We start from the raw sequence: 23,182 nt of genomic DNA, 5'->3' as shown, positions 1-23,182 counted from the left end.
CAGCCGGGAATTGGGGATCGATCCTTGCCGGCGGATCCCGGGAAATGCGGGAGCGGCTCCCGGGGCGCGGAAGGAGCCGGGGCAGGAAGGGGGAAGGAGCGGGAGGCGGTCCCGGGGCGCCGCCACTCCCCCGGGAAGCGGCGGCACCTTCCCCATCCCGGGATCCCCGCGAGCCTTGGAATTCCGCCCGCAGGGCAGAGTCCCGATCCCCATCCCGATCCCAGAGTGGTTTCGGGAACGCTGGGAACGCCAGGAGGAAAACCGGCAAGAGGAGCGGCGCTGCGACGCCGGGATGCGCTGGGAATTCCAGGTGGGAACGGGGAAAGTGAGCCCTGAATTCCAGCTGGGAATTCCGAGTGGCAGCTGCAGCTCCTGCCGGGATCCTCCCGCGCCCGTTCCTGCCCCACAGGATCCTTCCCGCTCCTGGGATCCTCGGGATCCGGGGAATTTTGCCCCCAGGATCTTTCACCGGGGAGGAATCCCGATCCCAGATCCCGGAGTGGTTTAGGGGATGCTGGGAACGCCAGGAGGAAGATCCCGGGATGTGCTGCGAGTTCCACGCGCTGGGAATTCGGAGTGGGAATGGAGAGGTAAAGGGGGTCGGCCGCTTCCCTAAATTCCAGCTGGGAATTCCTGTGGAGCGGCGGCCCCTGCCGGGATTCTCTCCAGCCGGGAATGGCGTCCGGGGAGCCCCGGCTCATCCCCATTCCCGTTCCCATTCCCATTCCCCATTCCCGTTCCCATTCCCGTTCCCATTCCCGTTCCCGTTCCCGTTCCCGTTCCCATTCCCATTCCCATTCCCATTCCCATCCCTCAGCTCCCTCTCCTTCCCCGCTGCTCCCAAATTTTCCCCGCTCCAGGCGGGACAACCCGGACGCCGACCCCTGGACAGACGGGCAGGAATCCCAAAGGGATGTGGGGCTCCAGAAATCCCCAGGGAATTCCCTTATCCCGTTCTTTGGAATTCCAGGTCCCTCTGGATTTCACTTTTAGGGACCGTGCCAAATCCTTTTCCCCAGGCGGACGAGGCGCTGGAATTCCCGGGATGATCCTGGGCAAATCCTCCTCTCCGGGGCCGGAGGAGTCCGGGATCCCTCCGTGGATCCCTCCGTGGATCCCTCCGTGGATCCCCATTCCCGATCCGTGCCCCGTTCCCGAGCTCCGGCAGCGCCTCTCCCACGCACGGGAGATGCGCAATTCCCACTCTCCGGCTCCGGCTGGAATTCTTGGATCCGCAGGGCCGGGAATCTCCCGGCCAGGGGTGGAAGGGAGGAGGGGGGAAGGGATCCATGGATGGGCGAGAGGATCCCGGAGAGATCCCCACTCCGGGAATCTCCGCGGAGTTTGGGACGGCAACATTCCCGCTCCTCCAGATCCCATCCCCCCTCGTCCCCAGCCCGCGTCGCCCCCGCACAAGTTTGGGATAATCCTTCGGGATCAAAACGCCGCTTCCATTCCCTTTCCCAAAATCCCAACCGCGGATCCAAACCCCCCCCCCTTTTTTTTTTTTTTTTTCCCGATCCCGATCCCATTCCCGCATTCCCGGGGACTCACTCACAGGAGAACTGGCTGAGGAGGCGGCTGAGCCATCCCATGCTCCCTTTTTTTTTCTCCTTTTTTAATTTTTTTTTTTTTTTCCCCCCGATCCAAAAGCGATCCCGTCGCTCCGGGAACGGCTCCCGGGGAAACCGCCGCTCCCTCCCCCGCGCTCCCCGCTTCCCAAAGCTCCCCTTTTCCATTGGCACGGAGAGCTGGGAGGAAAAAAAAAAAAAAAAAACAACAAAAACCGCCGGGATTTATCCACTCCCCCCATCATCGCTAGGGAGCGACGGCTTTGGGAATTGCGGCATCCCGGGAGAAAATTTAAATAAAATAAAATAAAATAAAATAAAATAAAATAAAATAAAATAAAATAAAATAAAATAAAATAAAATAAAATAAAATAAAATAAAATAAAATAAAAAATATAAAAATAATAAAAATAAAAATAAATAATAGAAATTAAAATTAAAATTAAAATTAAAATTAAAATTAAAATTAAAATTAAATGGGATCCGCTTACTTTTTCCGAAGGAAAGCTTGGAGGGAGCAACGAGGAGCTCCCGGAGGATCGGGCAGGGCTTTGGGAGAGGGAGAAGTTGGAGCCGCTTCCAGAGGGTTGGATGGAGCTGTTCCCAGCGCCGGGAATGCTGCGGGTGCCTGCTGCCATCTTCCGGCCGGGAAAAAAAAAAAGGGAAAAAAAAAAAAAACCAAAAAAACCTGGAGCTGGGAAAAAAAAAAAATTCAATCCCTCCTCCCCTTTCCCCCCGCACCTCTCTCCCGCAGCATTCCAAGGAATTCGGGGCTTCCCGGCCCCTCAAAACCTTCCCAGCGAGGCCGGAATTCCGCGTCGAGTTTTAGGCGATGGGGAAAAATGGTTTTCCCGAAAAAGCTTGGGAGGGATAAAAAAAGCGGGAATGAGGGTGGATGGAAGGGGTCATGGGATCATCCCAGGGTTGATCCAAGGGGTTTTCCCCTCATCCTTCGGGAGCAGCGGGATCGGGGCTGGGAAAGGGATTGAGGGAAGAGGTCAGGACGAACGTGCCGGGTTTTCCCGGATTTCCCCATCTCAGGATTCCTGGATGGAATCCTTTGGGTCCTGGAGCAATCCCACTTCCAAAGGGAATATCCCCCCCAAAAAATCCAACGGGGCTCTTCCATGAATCATCCCCCGGAATATTTCCCCAAACCAGGGGCGAAATTCCCTGGAAAGGAACGTTCCCTCGGATCTCCGGGAAAGGGAAGAGAGGGGGGATTTAGGGAACCAGAGGTCGGGAAGGCCTCTGGAATTTTTTTTCCACGTGGGGCCCATCCCGGGAGCTTCGGCAGCTCCAACCCCCCCCCAATCCCATTCCCAGCCTGCCGCGATTTCCATGGAAACTGCGGGATACAAATTCCATGGCAACCCCATGGCAACGGCCCTTCCCACATCCCGGGGGCGGGAGAGGCCCGGGAATGCTGAGCTGCTTTTTTCCCTGATTTCCATGGAGTCCGTGGAATTCCCAGCAATCCTGGAGCTCGGGATGGGGGGAGAGAAGGGAAGTTGGAGAGGTTGGAAAAGCTCAATCCCAAAACTGAGGAGCTGGGATTCCCTGTCCTTGGGCGCTGCCGGGGATTCTCTGGGAATTCCTTCCCGGGATCCCAGCCCGAGCTCCCGTTTCCCAGCGGGAATTCCATTCCCTGCCTCCCGGCCCTCCAGCCCTTTATCCCAAATCCCAGCTCTCCTTTCTCTCTGGAAAAGGATCCGAGGATTATCTGGATCCTTCCCTGATCCAGCTGCACATTCCCAGCTCTTCCGACCTGGGATTGGATCCAACCCCATCCCGACTCCTCTCTGGGAAGGAATTTCGGGAATTCTCGGGGAACTGGGGAATCCAGGAAGGGTCTCCCTTCCCTTTTCCATTCCCGAATTCCATAAAATTCCCTCGGGATGGATCCTGAGTGTCCTTGATCCCAGAATCCCGGAATGGTTTGGGATGGGATCCACAGACCTTCAATCCCAAAAGAATTTCCATGGCACACTTCCCACCATCCCAGAATCTCATCCAGCCTTTTCTTGGACACTTTCGGGGATGGAGCAGCCACAGCTTCCCTGGGAATTCCATCCCAGCCCCTTCCCCTCATCCCAACGCCATCCTCAGCTCCTCGTGGCCGGATCCCAGTGGGAAGAAGCGGCCGGATCTCCCCCGGTGCCGTTTTTCCCGGTGCTTCCCACGGAAACGCGCCGGGATTGGGAAAATCGGGATGGGGGAGGGGCAGCCACGATGCTCCCGCCGTTGCCGAGCAACGGGAAGAGCCACTGCGCATGCGCAAACCCGCGCGCGTCGCCTAGCAACCAGGGACGCTCCCGTGCTTTGCGCATGCGCAATGAGCTCGTCGCGTCCGCCGTTGCCGAGGTAACCGGCAGGACGCGCATGCGCGATAACGTGCGCGTACCTGCGCTCAGGTGTGCTCATGGAGCAGGGAGAGGACGGGGCGGGCCCGGGGCCGGGGCTGGAGCTCGCAGAGCCCGAGCCCGAACTCCATCCTAAACCCGAGCCCGGTGCTGATCCCGATCCCGGTGCGGATCCCGGTGCCGATCCCGATCCCGGTGCGGATCCCGGTGCCGATCCCGATCCCGGTGCGGATCCTGGTGCCGATCCCGATCCCGGTGCGGATCCCGGTGCCGGTCCCGATCCCGGTGCCGTCGCGGACCGGGAGCGCCAGCAGCGAATCGCCGCCCGCCGCCACCGCCTGGATGCCCGGCGCCGGTGAGGAGCGGAGGGCCCGGGCCGGCATTCCCGGTTTTCCAGAGGATTCCCCGCCCCACACGCGCGGAGGAGGCGCTGGGGGGGTCCCCACGCCAAAATGGGGCCGGGCTGGAGCTGGGGCACCCAGCCCGAACCCGAACCGGGGCTCAGAACCTGAACCGGGCTCGGGATCCGCCCCGAACCCGTCCCGCAGGCTCAGGATCGACCCCAAACCCAATCCCGGGACTCAGGACCGACCCCAAACCCAATCCCGGGACTCAGGACTGATCCCAAACCCAATCCCGGGACTCAGGACTGATCCCAAACCCAATCTCAGGGCTCAGGATCGATCCCAAACCCAATCCCAGGGCTCAGGACCGACCCCAAACCCAATCCCGGGACTCAGGAACATTTCCAGGGCTCAGGATCCATCCCAAACCAAATTCCAGGGCTCAGGATCCATCCCAAACCAAATTCCAGGGCTCAGGACCGACCCCAAACCCAATCCCAGGACTCAGGACCGACCCCAAACCCAATCCCAGGACTCAGGACTGATCCCAAACCCAATCCCGGGACTCAGAACCGACCTCAAACCCAATCCCAGGGCTCAGGACCGACCCCAAACCCAATCCCAGGGCTCAGGATCCATCCCAAACCCAATCCCAGGGCTCAGGACTGATCCCAAACCCAATCCCAGGGCTCAGGATCGATCCCAAACCCAATCCCAGGGCTCAGGACTGATCCCAAACCCAATCCCAGGGCTCAGGAACATTTCCAGGGCTCAGGACCGACCCCAAACCCAATCCCAGGGCTCAGGACCGATCCCAAACCCAATCCCAGGGCTCAGGACCGATCCCAAACCAAATTCCAGGGCTCAGGACTGATCCCAAACCCAATCCCAGGGCTCAGGACCGATCCCAAACCCAATCCCAGGGCTCAGGACCGACCCCAAACCCAATCCCAGGGCTCAGGACCGACCCCAAACCCAATCCCAGGGCTCAGGACCGACCCCAAACCCAATCCCAGGGCTCAGGACCGACCCCAAACCCAATCCCAGGGCTCAGGATCCATCCCAAACCAAATTCCAGGGCTCAGGACCGACCCCAAACCCAATCCCGGGACTCAGGACCGACCCCAAACCCAATCCCAGGACTCAGGACCGACCTCAAACCCAATCCCAGGGCTCAGGACCGACCCCAAACCCAATCCCAGGGCTCAGGACCGACCCCAAACCCAATCCCAGGGCTCAGGATCCATCCCAAACCAAATTCCAGGGCTCAGGACTGATCCCAAACCCAATTCCGGTACTCAGGACCGACCCCAAACCCGATCCCGGGACTCAGGACCGACCCCAAACCCAATCCCAGGAACTCAGGATCGATCCCAAACCCAATCCCAGGGCTCAGGACTGATCCCAAACCCAGTCCCAGGGCTCAGGAACATTTCCAGGGCTCAGGATCGACCCCAAACCCAATCCCAGGGCTCAGGACCGATCCCAAACCCAATCCCAGGGCTCAGGACCGATCCCAAACCAAATTCCAGGGCTCAGGACTGATCCCAAACCCAATCCCAGGGCTCAGGACCGATCCCAAACCCAATCCCAGGGCTCAGGACCGACCCCAAACCCAATCCCAGGGCTCAGGACCGACCCCAAACCCAATCCCAGGGCTCAGGACCGACCCCAAACCCAATCCCAGGGCTCAGGATCCATCCCAAACCAAATTCCAGGGCTCAGGACCGACCCCAAACCCAATCCCGGGACTCAGGACCGACCCCAAACCCAATCCCAGGACTCAGGACCGACCTCAAACCCAATCCCAGGGCTCAGGACCGACCCCAAACCCAATCCCAGGGCTCAGGACCGACCCCAAACCCAATCCCAGGGCTCAGGATCCATCCCAAACCAAATTCCAGGGCTCAGGACTGATCCCAAACCCAATTCCGGTACTCAGGACCGACCCCAAACCCGATCCCGGGACTCAGGACCGACCCCAAACCCAATCCCAGGAACTCAGGATCGATCCCAAACCCAACCCCGGGACTCAGGACCGACCCCAAACCCAATCCCAGGGCTCAGGACCGATCCCAAACCCAGTCCCAGGGCTCAGGACTGATCCCAAACCCAATCCCAGGGCTCAGGAACATTTCCAGGGCTCAGGATCGACCCCAAACCCAGCCCCAGGGCTCCAGACGCATCCCAAATCCATCCCCAGGGCTCAGGATCCATCCCAAACCCAATCCCAGGGCTCAGGATCCATCCCAAAGGCTCAGGACCCCATCCCAGAGCTCTGGGCCATTCCCAGTTCCCGGAACGTTCCCGCAGCGGGAGCTGGGAGGGGACAGGGCCCCAGGACTGTTCCCAGCCTGGCCCCAGGGCCTGGGTCCCAAACATTCCCAACTCCCTGGCGGATGCAGGAGCTCAGGGCTCACCCCGGGAGGAGATCCCCAATTCCATTGCGATCACCCTTCCCAATCCCAGCGGATCCCAAAGTTAAGGACATCCCTGTCCTGCCCCTGGCTCCGGGACAATCCCATTCCAATTTTTTCCCACTTGGAAAAATCCCATCCCGGATCCAACTTGGGATCCACCTGCCTTGGGCCACCTTTTCCCAAAGGATTTTCCCTGGGGTTGAGCGGGATCCCACAGATTCCCCGTCCCTCCTGGCTTGGATTGGATCCCACTGGGAAGCAGCAGCCCCCTCTCCCGGGCTGGGATTGATTCAGGATCCCACTTTTCCCTGATTTTTAGGGAAAATTGGGATGGAAAACACCGTTTTCCCCCCAGCCCGACCACAGGTGCCTGTGGATCCTACTCCCAACAGGAATTCCAAATCCGTGGAATCTCATTTGCCACGCTCCTTCTTCCCTTCCCGCTCCCAAATCCTTTCCCCGACCCCAAGGAACCGCCCGGGATCGATCCCGGTGGAATACCCCGAGCGGGAAGGATCCCCCCAGGATCATCCCAGACCCTCCCATCCCGAAATTCCCGCCTCCCTCTTTCCCAAGGGGCTGATCCCGCATTCCTGGCAGCATTCCCAGCTCCAGGGCGGGGGGGGGGGCGGGGGGGAATCCTGGATCCCGTTTTTCCCACTCGGGAATGCGGTTCCCAACTTCCTGCCTCCCGTGGGATCCGGGCCCTTCCCAAGCGCTGGGAAGAGGTTGGGGTGGAAAATATTCCGACTTTTCCCAGTTTTCCTGGCAGGGAAGCCCTTGGAGAGAAGGTGGAGCAGGAGGAGGAGGAGAAAGAGGAGGAAGAGGAGAGCAAGAGCCAGAGGCTGCTCGAGGAGACCGGGAAGGTGAGGAAGGATTGGGAATCTCCTCTTGGGTCCACCCTTATCCCTTGTTTTCCTTCTCCGTGGGCCAAAAACCGGGAGAGGAACTCCCTGGGACTGGGGCTGGATCCTTGGGATCCAGTGGAAATTTCCTCTTGGATCCACCCTTATCCCTTGGTTTGATCCTTGGTGTCCCCTTGATGGGACAAAAAATAGGGAAAGAGAATCCCCAGGGCCAGGATTTGGGATACAATGGGTATTTCCTCTCGGATCCTTCCATATCCCGTGTTTTCCTCCTTTGTGGGCCAAAAACCGGGAAAGGAACTCCCCGGGACTGGGATTTGGGCTGGATCCCTGGGATTTGATTCCCAAACGTCCCGTGGATGGGAACGATCCGGGACTGAGTGCATTCCGAGCCCCAATTCCCGGGATTTCCCATTCCCTGGCAGGCCCTGGCCAAGCTCCGTTTCCACGGGACGCAGCTGGTGACGAACGTCCAGGTGGAAGCGGATCTGTGGGAATGGCGGCGGCGGGAAAAGGAGGGGCCGGAGAGGAGGAGGAGGTGAGCGGGAATGAGCCGGGAATTCGGGAATGCCGCCGGATTCCGATGGGAAAATTGAGGCAGTTTAATGCGATCCCGAATCCCACCCGGAACCAGGTGGTCTGAGGGAGTTTTCCAGAGTTTTACCGGAGAGCTGGAGACGGAGTTTGGGAAAGGGCTGGAGGGATGGGAAACATGGAATGGAATTCCCACTGGGAAAGGGGAGCTTGGGATGGGATCCTGGGAAGGAATTCCCAGCCGGGCCGGAATTCCCAGAGAATCCCTGGATCCCTGGCAGTGTCCAGGGAAAGGTTGGAGCACCCTGGGATCCTGTTGCGGTTGGAATGGGACGGGATTGAAGGTCCACAAATCCCATCCCAAACCACCCTGGAATTCCTCCTCGGAATTCCTCAGCACATTCCTGGCAAGGCCCAGCCCGTCCCGCTCTGACAGCGGGAATTCTCCTGCCGGGATTTTCCAAAGCCCTCCCAGCCTCTGGCATTCCCTGATCCGCGCCAGGACCATCCCTGGCCGCTCCTCTCCTGCTTTTCCATCAGCCCCAGTCCCGGAATTTGGGAATTCAGCCAGGAAAGCCCAGATCCTGGCTGGCGCTGCCTTTGGAACAGCCCCAGGGCGGAGCAGGGATCTATCCATTGCTCCGTGGGAATTCCCAGCGGGAATCTCCTTAAGGAACCGGCGGCTGGGAATTCCAGGAGCTGGGAATTTGGGGGTGGCTCCAACAAGAACTTCCCAGGAGGGGCTGGACCTGGAAGTGCTGGGAGCGGTTGGATTCCGTGGGCTTTTCCGACCTTAATTCCATCCGGGCATTCCGGGATGGGATGGATGGGAAGGGAAGGACGCCCGGTCCAGAGCAATTCCAGCCCCATCCCAGCTCCCCGATTCCCTGGCTTCCCGCAGGCTGGAAAAGCTGGAGAGGGAAGCCAAGCAGGGCACGGAGAAGTTGGCGGAGATCAATTCCAAGTGGGCGCTGGCGCGGGATCTGAAGGTCCCGCAGGAATTGTGGGATCTGCTGGAGCAGCAGCGGGATCAGTGCGAGCAGCTCCTGGAGGAGAAGAACCAGCTGATCCGAGAGCTCCAGCAGGTTTTTTGGGAATACTCGGGACTGCTCCCAGGGCCCGAGCGCCGCTGCCGTGGATCCAGGCTGGGAATGTCCGGCTGGATCGGGGGAGGATCCAGGGAATCCTTGGAGCCACTTCCCGAGCCTCGAGGGGCTCCAGGAGAGCTGGGATTTGGGATAAAGGGATGGAAGCACAGGAGCCAGGGAATGGAATTCCCCCTGGGAAAGGGAAGTTTGGGGTGGGATCTTGGGAAGGAATTCCCAGCGGGGCTGGAATTCCCAGAGAATCCCTGGATCCCTGGAAGTGCTCAAGGATGAAATTTGGATTCCTGATCCAGGCCCGGGATCCACAGGGATCAGGAGATATCCCAGGATAAGGAGCTGGGAATTCCCGAGGTTTCCAGGTGGATTTGGGAGAAGCCAGAGCTCCCAGAGGACCGGGAATGTCGGCACAGGATTGGGAATCTCGGCACACGGAGACAATTCCGGAGGGGGAAAGGTTTAGGAATCAGGGATTTGCGCTGGGATTCATGGAAGCGTGGGAATGGGAGGGATAAATCCAGGAGATCCAAGGGAAACAGGGAAGGGAAGAGCCCCAAATCCCGGCGCGGATGGAATTCCAGAGGTGGAGAACGGTGGGAATCTTCCGGTGTCCCGAGGAGCTCCAGGAGAGCTGGAATTTGGGAAAAAACAGGAGCCAGGGAATGGAATTCCCGGTGGGAAAGGGAATCTTGGGAAGGAATTCCCGGCTGGGCTGGAATCCCCAGAGAATCCCGAGGCAGAGTTGGAGCGCTCTGGGATGGTGGGATCGGAATCCCGCTGAATTCCCGCCGATTCCCGCCTCCTTTTCCCTGTTTTTTTTCCCCAGGAGCTGAAGGCCAAGGACGAGCAGTACGAGCAGGCCCTGAAGGAGCAGGAGGGCGAGATCCGGCTGCTCCTGGAAAGGATGGAAGAACAGACCAGGAATATGCTCCAAACCTACCGGCACCACCTCTGGCACATCGAGGTACCCGATTCCCAGGAAAAAACAACCACAAAACTCCGGGAAAAGCGGGAAAAGCAGGAAAAGCGCTCTGCTCCTCCGTATCCTTTGGAAAAATAAGCCTTGGAGTTGGGATGAAATCCGGGCGGATTCCGGAGCTCCCAGGGGCTGGGAATGACTTTGGGAAGAGCCACTGCCCGGCTGTTCCCCTTCCCGGAGATCCCGGCGTGGAATTCCCGGGAATTCCCGTCTCTTCCGGCAGAAAACGTTCGGGGAGGAGCGGCGGGAGATGGTGACGAACAACCGGAGAAGGTGGGACGAGGCCATCCAGGCCCACAACGAGCAGGAGGTGAATCCCGCGGGAGATTTGGGATGGTGGGAACGGCCGAGGGTGGAAACGCCCTCTGGGATCACCGAGTCCAACCATGCCCAGCACTGATCCACGAGCCCCGAGGATCCAAATCCACGTGGATTTAAATCCCACCGGGAACGGGGGCTCCTCGCCCTGCCCTTCCAGGGCTGGAAAAACCCTTTTCCGGGTGGGAATTGTTCCCAATATCCAATGAAACCACCCCCGGCACTTTCCCTCTTATCCTGTGGGAGTGGGGGCTGATCCCACCCGGGATTTCCGGGAATTCCAGAGAGGGAAAGTTCCCTCTGGAGCCTCCTGTTCTCCGGGCTGAGCCCCTTTCCCAGCTCCCTCGGCCGCTCCCGGTTCTCCAGCCCCATTCCCAATCCATTCCCTTCCCCTGGACACACTCCGGCCCCTCCAGGTCCTGCTTGGAATGCCGGGATCGGCTCTGCCCCGGAGATGGAGCTGGAGTTTTTTGGGATTGTGGTGGGAACAGGCTGGGCTGGGGATGGGTGAGGTGGGATGAGGTGGGATGGGATTGGATGGGGTTGGGATGGGGTTGGAGGAGGTTGGATGGGGTTGGGATGGGATTGGATGGGGTTGGGATGAGGTGGGATGGGGTTGGAGGAGGTTGGATGAGGTGGGATGGGGTGGAATGGGGTGGGATGAGGTTGGATGAGATTGGATGGGGTTGGAGGAGGTTGGATGGGGTTGGGATGGGATTGGATGGGGTTGGGATGAGGTGGGATGGGGTTGGAGGAGGTTGGATGAGGTGGGATGGGGTGGAATGGGGTGGGATGAGGTTGGATGAGGTTGGATGGGGTTGGAGGAGGTTGGATGGGGTTGGGATGGGATCGGATGGGGTTGGGATGAGGTGGGATGGGGTTGGAGGAGGTTGGATGAGGTGGGATGGGGTGGAATGGTGTGGGATGAGGTTGGAGGAGGTTGGATGGGGTTGGGATGGGATTGGATGGGGTTGGGATGAGGTGGGATGGGGTTGGAGGAGGTTGGATGAGGTGGGATGGGGTGGAATGGTGTGGGATGAGGTTGGAGGAGGTTGGATGGGGTTGGGATGGGATTGGATGGGGTTGGGATGAGGTGGGATGGGGTTGGAGGAGGTTGGATGAGGTGGGATGGGGTTGGATGGGATTGGAGGAGGAGGCGGGATGACATGGAATGAGGCTGGATGAGGTTGGAGGAAATTGGATGAGGCTGGAGGGAGTTGGATGGGGTTGGATGAGGTGGGATGAAGTGGGATAGGATGGGATGGGGTGGGATGGGGTGGGATGAAGGATGGGGTTGGATGAGGTTGGATGAGTTTGGATGGGGTTGGATGAGGTTGGATGAGTTTGGATGGGGTTGGATGAGGTTGGATGAGGCTGGAAGAGGTGGGATGAGGTTGGATGGGCTTGGAGGAGGTTGGAGGAGTCTGGATGAGGTTGGATTAGGTGGGATGGAGTTGGACGACATGGAATGAGGTTGGATGAGGTGGGATGAGATGGGATGAGGTTGGATGAGGTGGGATGAGATGGGATGAGGTTGGATGAGGTGGGATGAGATGGGAGGAGGTGGAATGGTGTTGGATGAGGCTGGATGAGGCTGGATGAGGATGGACGGTGTTGGATGAGGCTGGATGAGGATGGATGAGGATGGATGGGGCTGGAGGATGTTGGAGGAGGCTGGACGAGCTTGGGTGAGGCAGATTGATGTTGGATTAGGCGGGATGGGGTTGGATGGGGTTGGATGATGTTGGATGAGGCTGGATGAGGTGGGAGAAGGTTGGATGAGGTGGGAGAAGGTTGGATGAGGTGGGATGAGGCTGGATGACGTGGAATGAGGTTGGATGGGGTTGGATGAGGTTGGATGGGGTTGGATGGGGTTGGATAGGATAGAATGAGGTCGGAAGCCGTAGGAGGAGATTGGAGGAGGTAGGATGAGAATGGGATGAGATTGGATGAGGCTGGATGAGGCGGGATAAGGCTGGATGATGTTGGATGAGGTGGGATGAGGTGGGATGAGGCAGGATGAGGTGGGACGGGGTTCTCCTTGTTCCCGCAGCTGGAATTCCTGCGGCAGCAGATGGACAAGGCGCTGCAGTTCGAGAAGCAGCTGAACGAGCTGCAGGACGAGAGTCTGGAAAACTACGACGCCATGAAACTCCAGCTGGAACAGGACGTGGAGGTACCGGGAAAGGCCCCGGATCACGGGACCGCCACCGGGAATCATGGAATGGTGGGAAGGGACCTCAAATCCCATCCCATTCCAACCCCGACACCTCCACCACCATCCCGTGGGGCTCCAGCCTTTCCTTGGACACTCCCAGAGATCCAGGGGCGACCACAGCTTCTCTGGAAATTCCAGCCCGGCCCCTCCTGGGAAGTTCTTGTTGGAGCCACCCCCAAATTCCCAGCTCCTGGAATTCCCAGCCACCGGTTCCTTAAGGAGATTCCCGCTGGGAATTCCCACGGAGCAATGGATAGATCCCTGCTCCGCCTTGGGGCGGTTCCAAAGGCAGCGCCAGCCAGGATCTGGGCTTTCCTGGCTGAATTCCCAAATTCCGGGACTGGGGCTGATGGAAAAGCAGGAGAGGAGCGGCCAGGGATGGTCCTGGCGCGGATCAGGGAATGCCAGAGGCTGGGAGGGCTTTGGAAAATCCCGGCAGGAGAATTCCCGCTGTCAGAGCGGGACGGGCTGGGCCTTGCCAGGAATGTGTTGAGGAATTCCGAGGAGGAATTCCAGGGTGGTTTGGGATGGGATTTGTGGACCTTCAATCCCGTCCCATTCCAACCGCAACAGGATCCCAGGTGACTCCAACCTTTCCCTGGACACTGCCAGGGATCCAGGGATTCTCTGGGAATTCCAGCCTGGCTGGGAATTCCTTCCCAGGATCCCACCCCAAGCTCCCCTTTCCCAGGGGGAATTCCATTCCCTGTTTCCAATCCCTCCACCCCTTTATCCCAAATCCCGGCTCTCCCAGAGCCCCTCGAGGCTCGGGAAGCGGCTCCGAGGATTCCCTGGATCCTCCCCTGATCCAGCTGGACATTCCCAGCTCTCCCAGCTCCCTCGGAGCAGCTCCGTGGCATTCCCTGGCCTCGCTCCAGCGGCTCCACATCCTCCATTCCCGAGAACCTGGAAGCGTGGGACATTCCCAGCTCCCTCAGAGCTGTTCCGGGACGGAGACAGCTCCGTGCCGGAGCTCAGCATTCCCAGGGAATGCCGCGGGGCTGTTGGAAAGACGGGAAAGTTTGGAAAACAACCTTGAGCTGCAGCTGGGGGAGGCTCCGGAGATAATTCTCCCTCGCCGTATTCCATGGCCTCATCCCGGCTTGGGAGCAGCCTTGGGGACTTGGGATAATAACGGAAAGGGAAAGTTTTCTGTGGGATAACGGGAATATTTTCTTCCCCAAATAGGTGTAAAACATCCCAGTGCTAATCCCAAGGAACGCAGAATTCCGTAAGGGGGGGGAGGAGGAATTCTCTGCGCCCACCGCAGCTGGGAAAAAAGAAAAAAAACCGACTTGGAAGCAAAAATATTGAGGCTGGACCTGGGATTTAGGGTGGGAATTCCAAGCCGGGAGAGCCTGGAATCGGGAAGGGCTTCCCTGACGGCGGTTTCGGGTTTGCCTTTGGATTGCTGCCTGGGCTGGGATTTTGGGAATTAACCCCTGGATCGTGGCTTTCCTCCATCCTCTGGAAAGGGAAAAAACCCTTGGCCCCGCTGGGATTTAATTCCAGATTTTTTTATTTTTTTTTTTCCCAAACCCTTCTGAGATTTTTCCCAGGGTTTTCCCTAAACTCCCGGGTTTGTCTTAGTGAGTTTTTTTAACCTTTTCTTTTCCCACGGAATTCCAGTACCTGGAGAGGAAACTCCGGCAGCTGAAGGGAATTTACCACCTGAACCAGGTGAAGCTGGAGTACGACCTGGACGTGCTCCGGCAGCGGGACGTGGAAAACTCCGCCACCCGATCCCTGCAGAAAAGGAAAATCAGCCGGTAACAAAAAACCCATCCCGGGGATCTGCTCCCATCCCAAAGCTTTTCCCGACCCGCCCTGAGCATTCCCAAATCCAGGGATTTTTAATTTTTTTTGTCCTTTCCCCCCCCCCAGATTCCAGACGACCCTCGGCCTGCTGAAGGCGAAAATGTCGGCGCAGGAGAGGAAATTCCAAGAGGAAAAGCAGAGCCTGGAATCGGAGCTGGAGCGGGTCACGGGGCTCTTCCAGGAGACTTGGAAGCGCACCAGGTCAGGATTGGGATTTTTGCCGGGAATTCCGTCCCCGCGGGAGCCCTCCGGAGCCTTTGGGATCCTTTGGGATCCTTTGGGATCCTTTGGGGATCCCCTTGTTGTCACGAACGCATCGTACAAAGGCGGCTTTTCCCAAGATGTGTGATAATCCCTCTGTGGCGAGGGCACGGGGGTTTTTATTTCCCTTATTAGCAAAGTTTTTTTTATTTCCGCTATTAGCAAAGATTTTTAATTTTCTGATATCGGTGAAGATTTTTATTTCCGCTATTAACAGAGTTTTTTTTTTTATTTCTGATATCAGTGAAGATTTTTATTTCTGCTATTAACAAAGTTTTTTTTTTTATTTCTGCTCTCAGTGAAGCTTTTTATTTCTGCTATCAGCAAAGTTTTATTATTTCCGCTATTAGCAGAGTTTTTTTTATTATTTCTGATATCAGTGAAGTTTTTTATTTCCGCTATCAGCAAAGGTTTTTTGTTATTTCTGCTATTAACAAAGTTTTTTTTTATTTCTGCTCTCAGTGAAGCTTTTTATTTCTGCTATCAGCAAAGTTTTATTATTTCCGCTATTAGCAGAGTTTTTTTTATTATTTCTGATATCAGTGAAGATTTTTATTTCTGCTATTAACAAAGTTTTTTTTTTATTTCTGCTATTAACAAAGTTTTTTTTGTTATTTCCACTATTAGCAAAGTTTTTTTTTATTTCTGCTATTAGCAAAGGTTTTTTTTCTGCTATTAGCAAAGGTTTTTTTTATTTCTGCCATCAGTGAAGTTTTTTATTTCTGCTATTAGGAAAGTTTTTTTATTTCTGCTGTTATAAAGTTGTTTTTTTTTATTTCTGCTATTAGCAAAGGGGTTTTTTTATTTCTGCTATCAGTGAAGTTTTTTATTTTCTGCTGTTAGTAAAGTTTTTTTTTATTTCTGCCATTAGATTTTTTTTTTATTTCCGCTATTAGCAAAGTTTTTTTTTTTTTTTATTTCCGCTATTGGCAAAGTTTTTATTTCTACTATCAGTGAAGTTTTTTATTTTCTGCTATTAACAAAGTTTTTTTATTTCCGCTATTAGCAAAGTGTTTTTTTAATTTCTGCTATTAGCAAAGTTTTTTTTTATTTCTGCTATCAGTGAAGTTTTTTATTTCTGGTATTAGCAAAGGTTGTTTTGTTATTTCCACTATTAGCAAAGTTTTATTATTTCTGCTATTAGCAGAGGGTTTTTTTTTTATTTCTGCTATTAGCAAAGGTTTTTTTATTTCCACTATTAGCAAAGTTTTTTTTTTATTTCTGCTATTAGGAAAGTTTTATTATTTCCGCTATTAGCAGAGGTTTTTGTTTATTTCTGCTATTAGCAAAGGTTTTTTTATTTCTGCTATCAGTGAAGTTTTTTATTTCTGCTATTAGCAAAATTTTTTTTATTTCTGCTGTTAGCAAAGTTTTTTTATTTCTGCTATTAGCAAAGTTCTTTTTATTTCTGATATCAGTGAAGTTTTTTTTTCTGCTATTAACAAAGGGGTTTTTTTATTTCTGATATCAGTAAAGTTTTTTGCTTTCTGATGTTAGCAAAGTTTTTTTATTTCTGCTGTTAGCAAAGTTTTTTTATTTCTGCTATTAGCAAAGTTTTTTATTTCTGCTATTAGCAAAGTGTTTTTTCAATTTCTGCTATTAGCAAATTTTTTTTATTTCTGATATCAGTGAAGTTTTTTATTTCTGCTATTAACAAAGTTTTTTTATTTCTGCTATTAGCAAAGTGTTTTTTTAATTTCTGCTATTAGCAAAGTTTTTTTATTTCTGCTATTAGCGAAGTTTTTTTTATTTCTGCTATTAGCAAAGTTTTTTTATTTCTGCTACCAGTGAAGTTTTTTATTTCTGCTATTAGCGAAGTTTTTTATTTCTGCTATTAGCGAAGTTTTTTTTTTAATTTCTGCTATCAGCAAAGGAAATCAGGCCTAGCGGTGGCAGTCGACGCAGCAGCCGCCTGAACTGCCCGTTTAGCCAAAATAACATCCGGTGGACGCGTAAAAAACACCCTGCTATCGGCGTAACCGCCGATAATTAATTAATTAATCAATTAATAGCATCAGCAATTAATCAACTGTCAACATCTGCCATCTGAAGAAAGCAGGGACCAAGGCCCGAGCGGGCGGTGATGACGGAGAACACAGCCGAGAAACGCGGGAAACGATTCCCGGAATCCGGGAACCAGTCTGTGGAGAAATAGGAATGCTCACCAGGTTGAGGCGATGGAAAAGGGAATTTAAAGGAAGCCTGTGAAATTTTAAAAAAAACAACCCCAAACTCTGAAAAGCGTGGGCTTGGCCGAACGCCGACTCGCCCGGCCGGCCGCGTTCCCATTTTTGCTTCATCTGGTTCCTAATTGTCTCATCATCAATCATCATCATCATCATCATCATCATCATCATTATTATTATTATTATTAATATTATCAAACCTATCTCTTAAAATTTACCGAATCCTCCGTTTTTCCCACCCCCTTCCCCTCCCCGCCTCCGGCAGGGATCTGGTGCGCCGCGGCTCCGAGAGGTTCCGGCAGCTTTGGCTGGCGAACGAGGAAGAGGCCAAAGCTCTGATCCGCCGAGTGCTGGACGCCTCCCGGCTCATCCACGTGCAGCAGTTGGGAATGCCGTGGGAAGAGCCTCGCCTCCGGGTCACGGAGAACGTGGGACCCCTGGGAGGCCGCCGGCAGAAGAAGGACGCCGTGCAGGCGGCCGCGAGGCTGATGGAAGGTGGGATCCGGGAATTCCTCGGGATTTTCCTCCCGGGAAAAGGGTCCCCGGTGTCCCTGGGATCCTTGGGATTTCCCAGATGGGATCACCCAGGAGTCGCTGGCCGGTTCCGAAGGATATTCCCACCGTGTTTTTCCCCCGGTTCCAAGAACCGGCTCTCATCCCAGGAGCTTCGTTTTCCAGGGATTTCCCCTCCGGTGGCTCCCAATCCAAAGGGTTTTTTTGGGTTTTTTTTTCCTCCCACTTCCCTCTCTGATTTTCAGGGATCGGGTCCGGAAAAGGGGAGCAGGAAGGGAAGAGGAGTAAGAAGAAAGGAGTGGGAAAGGGAGAAGGAGGGAAGGAAAACCAGGAAAGGGTCGAGGAAAGGGCGACCTCCCGGCCGAACATCTCCAGGGAAACCCTCCGGAAAATCCTGGAGCTCCTGAGCGAGGAGTCGGTGAGTGGTGCTGGAGCTCGGGATCTGGGATCAATCCCCCCTTCCAGGATTTTTTTGGGATTTTTACTGCGGATCCCTTTGGAATGAGGGCTGGGAACGCTGGCTGCGGCTCTTCCCGGCCCTTGTTCTATCCCAAGGGATTCCTGCTGGAAAACAAACTCCTGAGGCCGCTGCGGGACGTGGCGGGAGCCAGGGACACGGTCGAGCAGCTCCGATCCATCTTCCGGGTGAGCTGGGATCCCATCCCCAGGGATTGGGGCAGGAGGCGGAGCTGGGAATGTCCAGCCGGATCAGGGGAGGATCCAGGGAATCCTCGGAGCCGCTTCCTGAGCCTCAAGGGGCTCCAGGAGAGCCGGGATTTGGGATAAAGGCATGGAGGGATGGCACACGGGGAATGGAATTCCCGCTGGGAAAGGGGAGCTTGGGAAGGAATTCCCGGCTGGGCTGGAATTCCCAGAGAATCCCTGGACCCCTGGCAGTGTGCAGGGAAAGTTTGGAGCACTCGGGGATCATGTTTGGGTTGGAATGGGATGGGATTGAAGGTCTGTGGATCCCATCCCAAACCATTCCGGGATTCTGGGGTCAAGGACGCTCTGGATCCATCCCGAGGGATTTTTATGGAATTCAGGGATGGAAAAGGGTAGGGAGACCCTTCCTGGAGTCCTGAGATTCCCAGTGAAGCCCCTGGATCCCAAAATTCCTTCCCAGAGAGGAGTCGGGATGGGGCTGGATCCAATCCAGGAGAGCTGGAGAGGGATTTGGGAAAAGGGTCTGGAATGCCAGGACAGGGAACGGCTCCCACTGCCAGAGGGGGTTGGGACCTGGGAATTTTGGGATCTTGGGAAGGAATTCCCGGCTGGGAGGGTGGGGAGGGGCTGGGCTGGAATTCCCAGAGGATCCCTGGATCCGTGGCAGTGTCCAAGGTTTGGGATCATGGAAGGTGTCCCTGCCCATGGAACGGGATGAGCTTTGAGGTCCCTTCCCGCCCAGAACATTCCATGATTCCCAAATTCCCAGCTCCAGCCCATCCCAATGATTTAAACATCTCCAGGACTCCTCCGGCCTCTTCCCAGACTTTCCCATCCGTGGATATTCCCGCCCCAACCCCTTCCCACCATTCCTTCCTTATCCAGCATTTCCAGAGGGGCTCCTTGGAAAACTCCCTCCCCTTCCCTCCCCGTCCCGAGGAACGCTGACGGAATTCTGGCTTTTCCAGAGCCTCCGGATCGAGGACGAGGACGAGCTGCGCGAGCTCCTGGATTTTTTCCTGGACCACGAATCCCGGGAAGCGATGGACAGCCAGGTTGGGATCACCAGGGGAGAGGATCCCAGGGAAGGCATCCCGAGAAATTCCAGGAAGGAGGATTGGCGTGTCCATCCCTTCCTATGGAAAATCTCCCAGCTTTTCCAACTTTTCCTGCCTCCAGGACATCCCGGGAGGAGACGATCCCACGGATCCGGCTCAGGACGGAGGGGATGGCGGATCCCATTCCCAGGGGGATGAGCTCCCATCCCCCGGGAGCTCCGTTCCCGCCCTGTCCATCCAAGCGGACGACGTCCTGAGGATCCTGAAGGAATTCCTACGGAATTTTGAGAAGCTGAGGTGGGAATACGGGGCCGGTGGCAGAGGGATGGGGCCAAAGTGGGATCGGGGGAATGTCCTGGGAATTCCTGGATTGGAGAAAGAGCTTCCCAACCTTCCCTGCTCCACCGCAGAGGGAGCAGGAGATTCCCAAGGCTGGGAAAAACCGGCTGGGAGAGACGATCCAGGACCCGGGAAGGGACGGAAAGCCGGAGCTTGTTCTCCATTCCCAAAGATTTGTTCTCCACCCCAGGAATTCGTTGTCCATTCCAAGAGTTTTTTCTCCATCCCAAAAATTTGTCCTCTATCCCAAGGATCTGTTCTCCATTCCAAGAATTCTTTTCTCTATTCCCAAAGATTTGTTCTCCATCCCAAGAATTTTTTTCTCTATTCCCAAAAATTTGTTCTCCATCCCAAGATTTTTTTCTCTATTCCCAAAGATTTGTTCTCCATCCCAAAGATTTCTTCTCTATTCCCAAAGATTTGTTCTCCATCCCAAGAATTTTTTTTCTCTATTCCCAAAGATTTGTTCTCCATCCCAAGAATTCTTTTCTCTATTCCCAAAGATTTGTTCTCTGTTCCCAAGGATTTGCTCTCCATCCCAAAGGTTTGTTCTCCATCCCGGGGATTTGCTCTCCATAAATATTTGTTTTCCATCAAGATTTGTTCACGATCCCGAAGATTTATTCCCCTTCCCAAGTATTTCTTCCCCATTCCAAGGTTTTTTTCCTCCGTCCCCAGGGACGAAGGACCCCCCAAGGAGATTCAGGACGTCCGGGATAATTCCAAGGACCGGGAATACTGGGAATCCATGACCTGCATCATTCCCGAGCAGACACTCAAACTTTGGGATGCGCTTGGAGCCGCGCTCTTGGAATATCAGTGAGCGCCGGGATGGGGACAGGGCAGGACTGGGGACAACCCCGGCGGTTTTCCATGTTCTCCCAGGGGTTTTCCATGTGATCCCGGGGATTTTCCATGTGATCCCGGTGTCCCTTTCCCAGCAAAGTGCTGACCCGGAGATCGGAGCTCTTTTCCGAGGTCACCACGCTGCAGCGGGAGAACTCGGAGCTGGGAATGCTGCTGGAGGAATATTTGGGATCTCCAGACGGCCGGTGAGCTCGGCCTCCCATCCCTGGGAATATTCCGGACGCGGATCCCGCCGGGATCCATCCAAAGCCGGGGATTTCCCAGTGCCAGGCGTGGATTTTCCCTGGATCTGAGCGGCCTGGCAAGGGTTAATAAACCATTCCCAAACCTGGATCCGTGTGCGGAGCAGCTCGGGGAATGGGAGCACATCCAGGTGTCCCAGGGAATTCCCAGGGATCCCGGGAATTCTTGGGACTGTGGGAAGCGCCACAAAACCCTGGGATCTGCGGCACGGGATCATCGGATTCCGGGGTGGAAGGTGAAATCCCACCCCAATCCAACCTCTGACGCCTTCCGCCATCCCAGGGTGCTCCAAACTTTCCTTGGACACTCCCAGGGGTTCTCTGGGAATTCCTTCCCAAGATTCCCTTTCCCACCGGGAATTCCATTCCCTGGCTCCTGTTTTTTCCCAAATTCCAGCTCTCCTGGAGCCCCTCGGGACACCGGAAGATTCCCACCGTCCTCCACCTCTGGAATTCCATCCGCGCCGGGATTTGGAGCTCTTCCTCTCCCTGTTTCCCTTGGATCTCCTGGATTTATCCCTCCCATTCCCACGCTTCCATGAATCCCAGCGCAAATCCCCGATTCCTAAACCTTTCCCCCTCCGGAATTGTCTCCGTGTGCCGAGATTCCCAATACTGTGCCGACATTCCCGGTACTCTGGGAGCTCTGGCTTCTCCCAAATCCACCTGGAAACCTCGGGAATTCCCAGCTCCTCATCCTGGGATATCTCCTGATCCCTGTGGATCCTGGGCCTGGATCAGGGATCCAAATTCCATCCTTGGGCACTGCCAGGGATTCTCTGGGAATGCCAGCCCAGCCCCTCTCCCCCACCCTCCCAGGGAAGAATTCCTTCCCCAAATCCCGTCTATCCCAAGGATCCGTGGGTGCCAGGAACCCCACGGAATGCTCAAGGCTGCATTTCTCCCCGGTGGAAAAAAGGACCTGGAAACAATTCCCGCCTGGAAAGGGTTTTCCAGCCCGGGGCAGATATTCCTGGCGGGATTCCAAATCCCTCTGGATTCCGGGAGGACAGGGATCCCTGGCAGCTTTGGAAAAGCTGGGGATTGGCCGATTCCCGAGGGGTTTTCCACCCTGAAGAATTCCATGATCCCGCTCCCCGCCTTCCCTTCTGCCTCCCCCCCCACTCCGGCTCTTCCCAAAAAAACCCCCAATCCCCTTTCCCCGTCCCTGATTCCCACAATTCCAGCCCGGGATGATCCCAAAGCCGCTCCAGAGGCCGCGATTTTTCCCGCAGGGATTTTTTTCCCATCCCTGGCAACCTCCAGCTCCCCCCTCGTTCCCGGCGGTGAAATCGCATTCCCAGCGCGGATTCCCGGCCGCTTTTATCTTTAACCTTGGACCGGCGGCCGCTGGAAAACACGGCTCCAACCGTTTCTCATTCCACAGGGAAAAACAACCCCCCTCGCTTTTTTCCCCTCCCCCGTTGTTTGCTTTTCCGCGGGAAATTTTTGGGATTTCTCCGGGTTCCCGTGGCGGATTTTTTTTTTTTAATATATGTATTTTTAATTTTTTTTCCCCTGTTGTTTGGTTCTTCTTGGATAATTTTTTTGTTTTGATTTCTCCGGGTTCCCATGGCGGATTTTTAAAATATTTATATATATATATATATATATATATATATATATATATATATATATATATATATATATATATATATATTATTATTATTATTATTATTATTATTATTATTATTATTTTCCTGTTGTTTGACCTTCCTTGGATAATTTTTTTTATTTTGATTTCTCCCGCATCCCATGGCGGATTTTTTAAAATAATTTTTTTATATTATTATTATTATTATTATTATTATTATTATTATTATTATTATTATTATTTTCCTGTTGTTTGACCTTTCTTGGATAATTTTCTATTTTGATTTCTCCCGGCTGACATGGCGAATTTTATATATATATATATCTAAAATATAAAACATAAAAATATAAAATATAAAATTATGTAAAACATTAAATAAAATATAAAAATAATAAATAAAGAAAGAAAAATATAAGATGTAAACTATAAAATATATAATAAAAAATAAAAATAAAAATAAAAAGTAAAAAGTAAAAAATAAAAAATAAAAATAAAAAATAAAAAATTAAAAAAATAATAGAATGATATAATATAATATAATATAATATAGTATAATATATATAAAATATTATATAATATTTTTTAAAATTGTAATTTTGGGGTTTTTTTGAGGCGGCGGAGGGATTTTGGGAGGCCCCGCGCCCCTCCCGGGTCAGGAGGATCGAGAACAAACAGGGAATATCGGAAAACAGGGAAAAGGGGGAAAAGCAAGAACGTGGCACGACGCTCCCGGAAATTCCCGGGGATTTTCATCGGGAACCGCGCGGAGCTGGGAGGGCAGGCAGAACTGGAGATCGGGATCTCCGGCATCCCGAAATTCCCGCCGGGACACACCCAAGGGGGGGGTGGGGCGGCTCCGGGAACACCGGGAGAGGCGGGCCCAGCCTCGGGAACCTCCCCCGCAGCTCCATCCCGGCCTTCC

The 23,182-nt window shown here is 54.1% G+C and overlaps 2 protein-coding genes across 4 annotated transcripts in view; one reads left to right on the top strand and one right to left on the bottom strand.

The window, feature by feature from the left end:
- The window catches only part of PTK2B (protein tyrosine kinase 2 beta), a 41,458-nt gene extending 38,791 nt beyond the window's left edge, over positions 1-2,667 (bottom strand). The window contains exons 1-2 of one of the 2 annotated variants that reach the window (XM_066180150.1): positions 2,313-2,667; positions 2,063-2,209 (exon numbers count right to left, since the gene is read on the bottom strand). In XM_066180150.1, the coding sequence (XP_066036247.1) occupies positions 2,063-2,209; positions 2,313-2,328 (163 nt within the window). In that variant the 5' untranslated portion in view covers positions 2,329-2,667. Of the gene's footprint in view, positions 1-1,558; positions 1,609-2,062; positions 2,210-2,312 lie in introns of those variants that run through there. The other variant, XM_066180152.1, reaches the window with a different exon arrangement.
- Positions 221-20,795, top strand: DRC1 (dynein regulatory complex subunit 1). 2 transcript variants are annotated; one of them, XM_066180156.1, is made up of 17 exons: positions 239-310; positions 410-590; positions 7,471-7,564; positions 7,990-8,102; positions 9,000-9,183; positions 10,028-10,165; positions 10,404-10,490; positions 12,552-12,674; positions 14,346-14,485; positions 14,601-14,735; positions 17,247-17,476; positions 17,740-17,912; positions 18,050-18,139; positions 19,129-19,215; positions 19,340-19,515; positions 20,236-20,376; positions 20,499-20,795. In XM_066180156.1, the coding sequence occupies exons 2-17, from the start codon at positions 583-585 to the stop codon at positions 20,611-20,613; spliced, it is 2,034 nt and encodes a 677-aa protein (XP_066036253.1). In that variant the 5' UTR covers positions 239-310; positions 410-582; the 3' UTR covers positions 20,614-20,795. The 2 variants fall into 2 exon arrangements, with proteins under 2 accessions (XP_066036252.1, XP_066036253.1); XM_066180155.1 differs by having other exon boundaries at positions 221-590.
- Positions 20,796-23,182: the final 2,387 nt, after the last annotated feature.

The sequence above is a fragment of the Chamaea fasciata genome, unplaced genomic scaffold (assembly GCF_029207755.1).
Source record: "Chamaea fasciata isolate MVZ Bird 193981 ecotype frontalis unplaced genomic scaffold, bChaFas1.0.hap1 SCAF_3, whole genome shotgun sequence".
Classification (NCBI taxonomy): Eukaryota; Metazoa; Chordata; class Aves; order Passeriformes; family Sylviidae; genus Chamaea; species Chamaea fasciata.
This window is presented reverse-complemented; position numbering and strand designations above follow the sequence as displayed.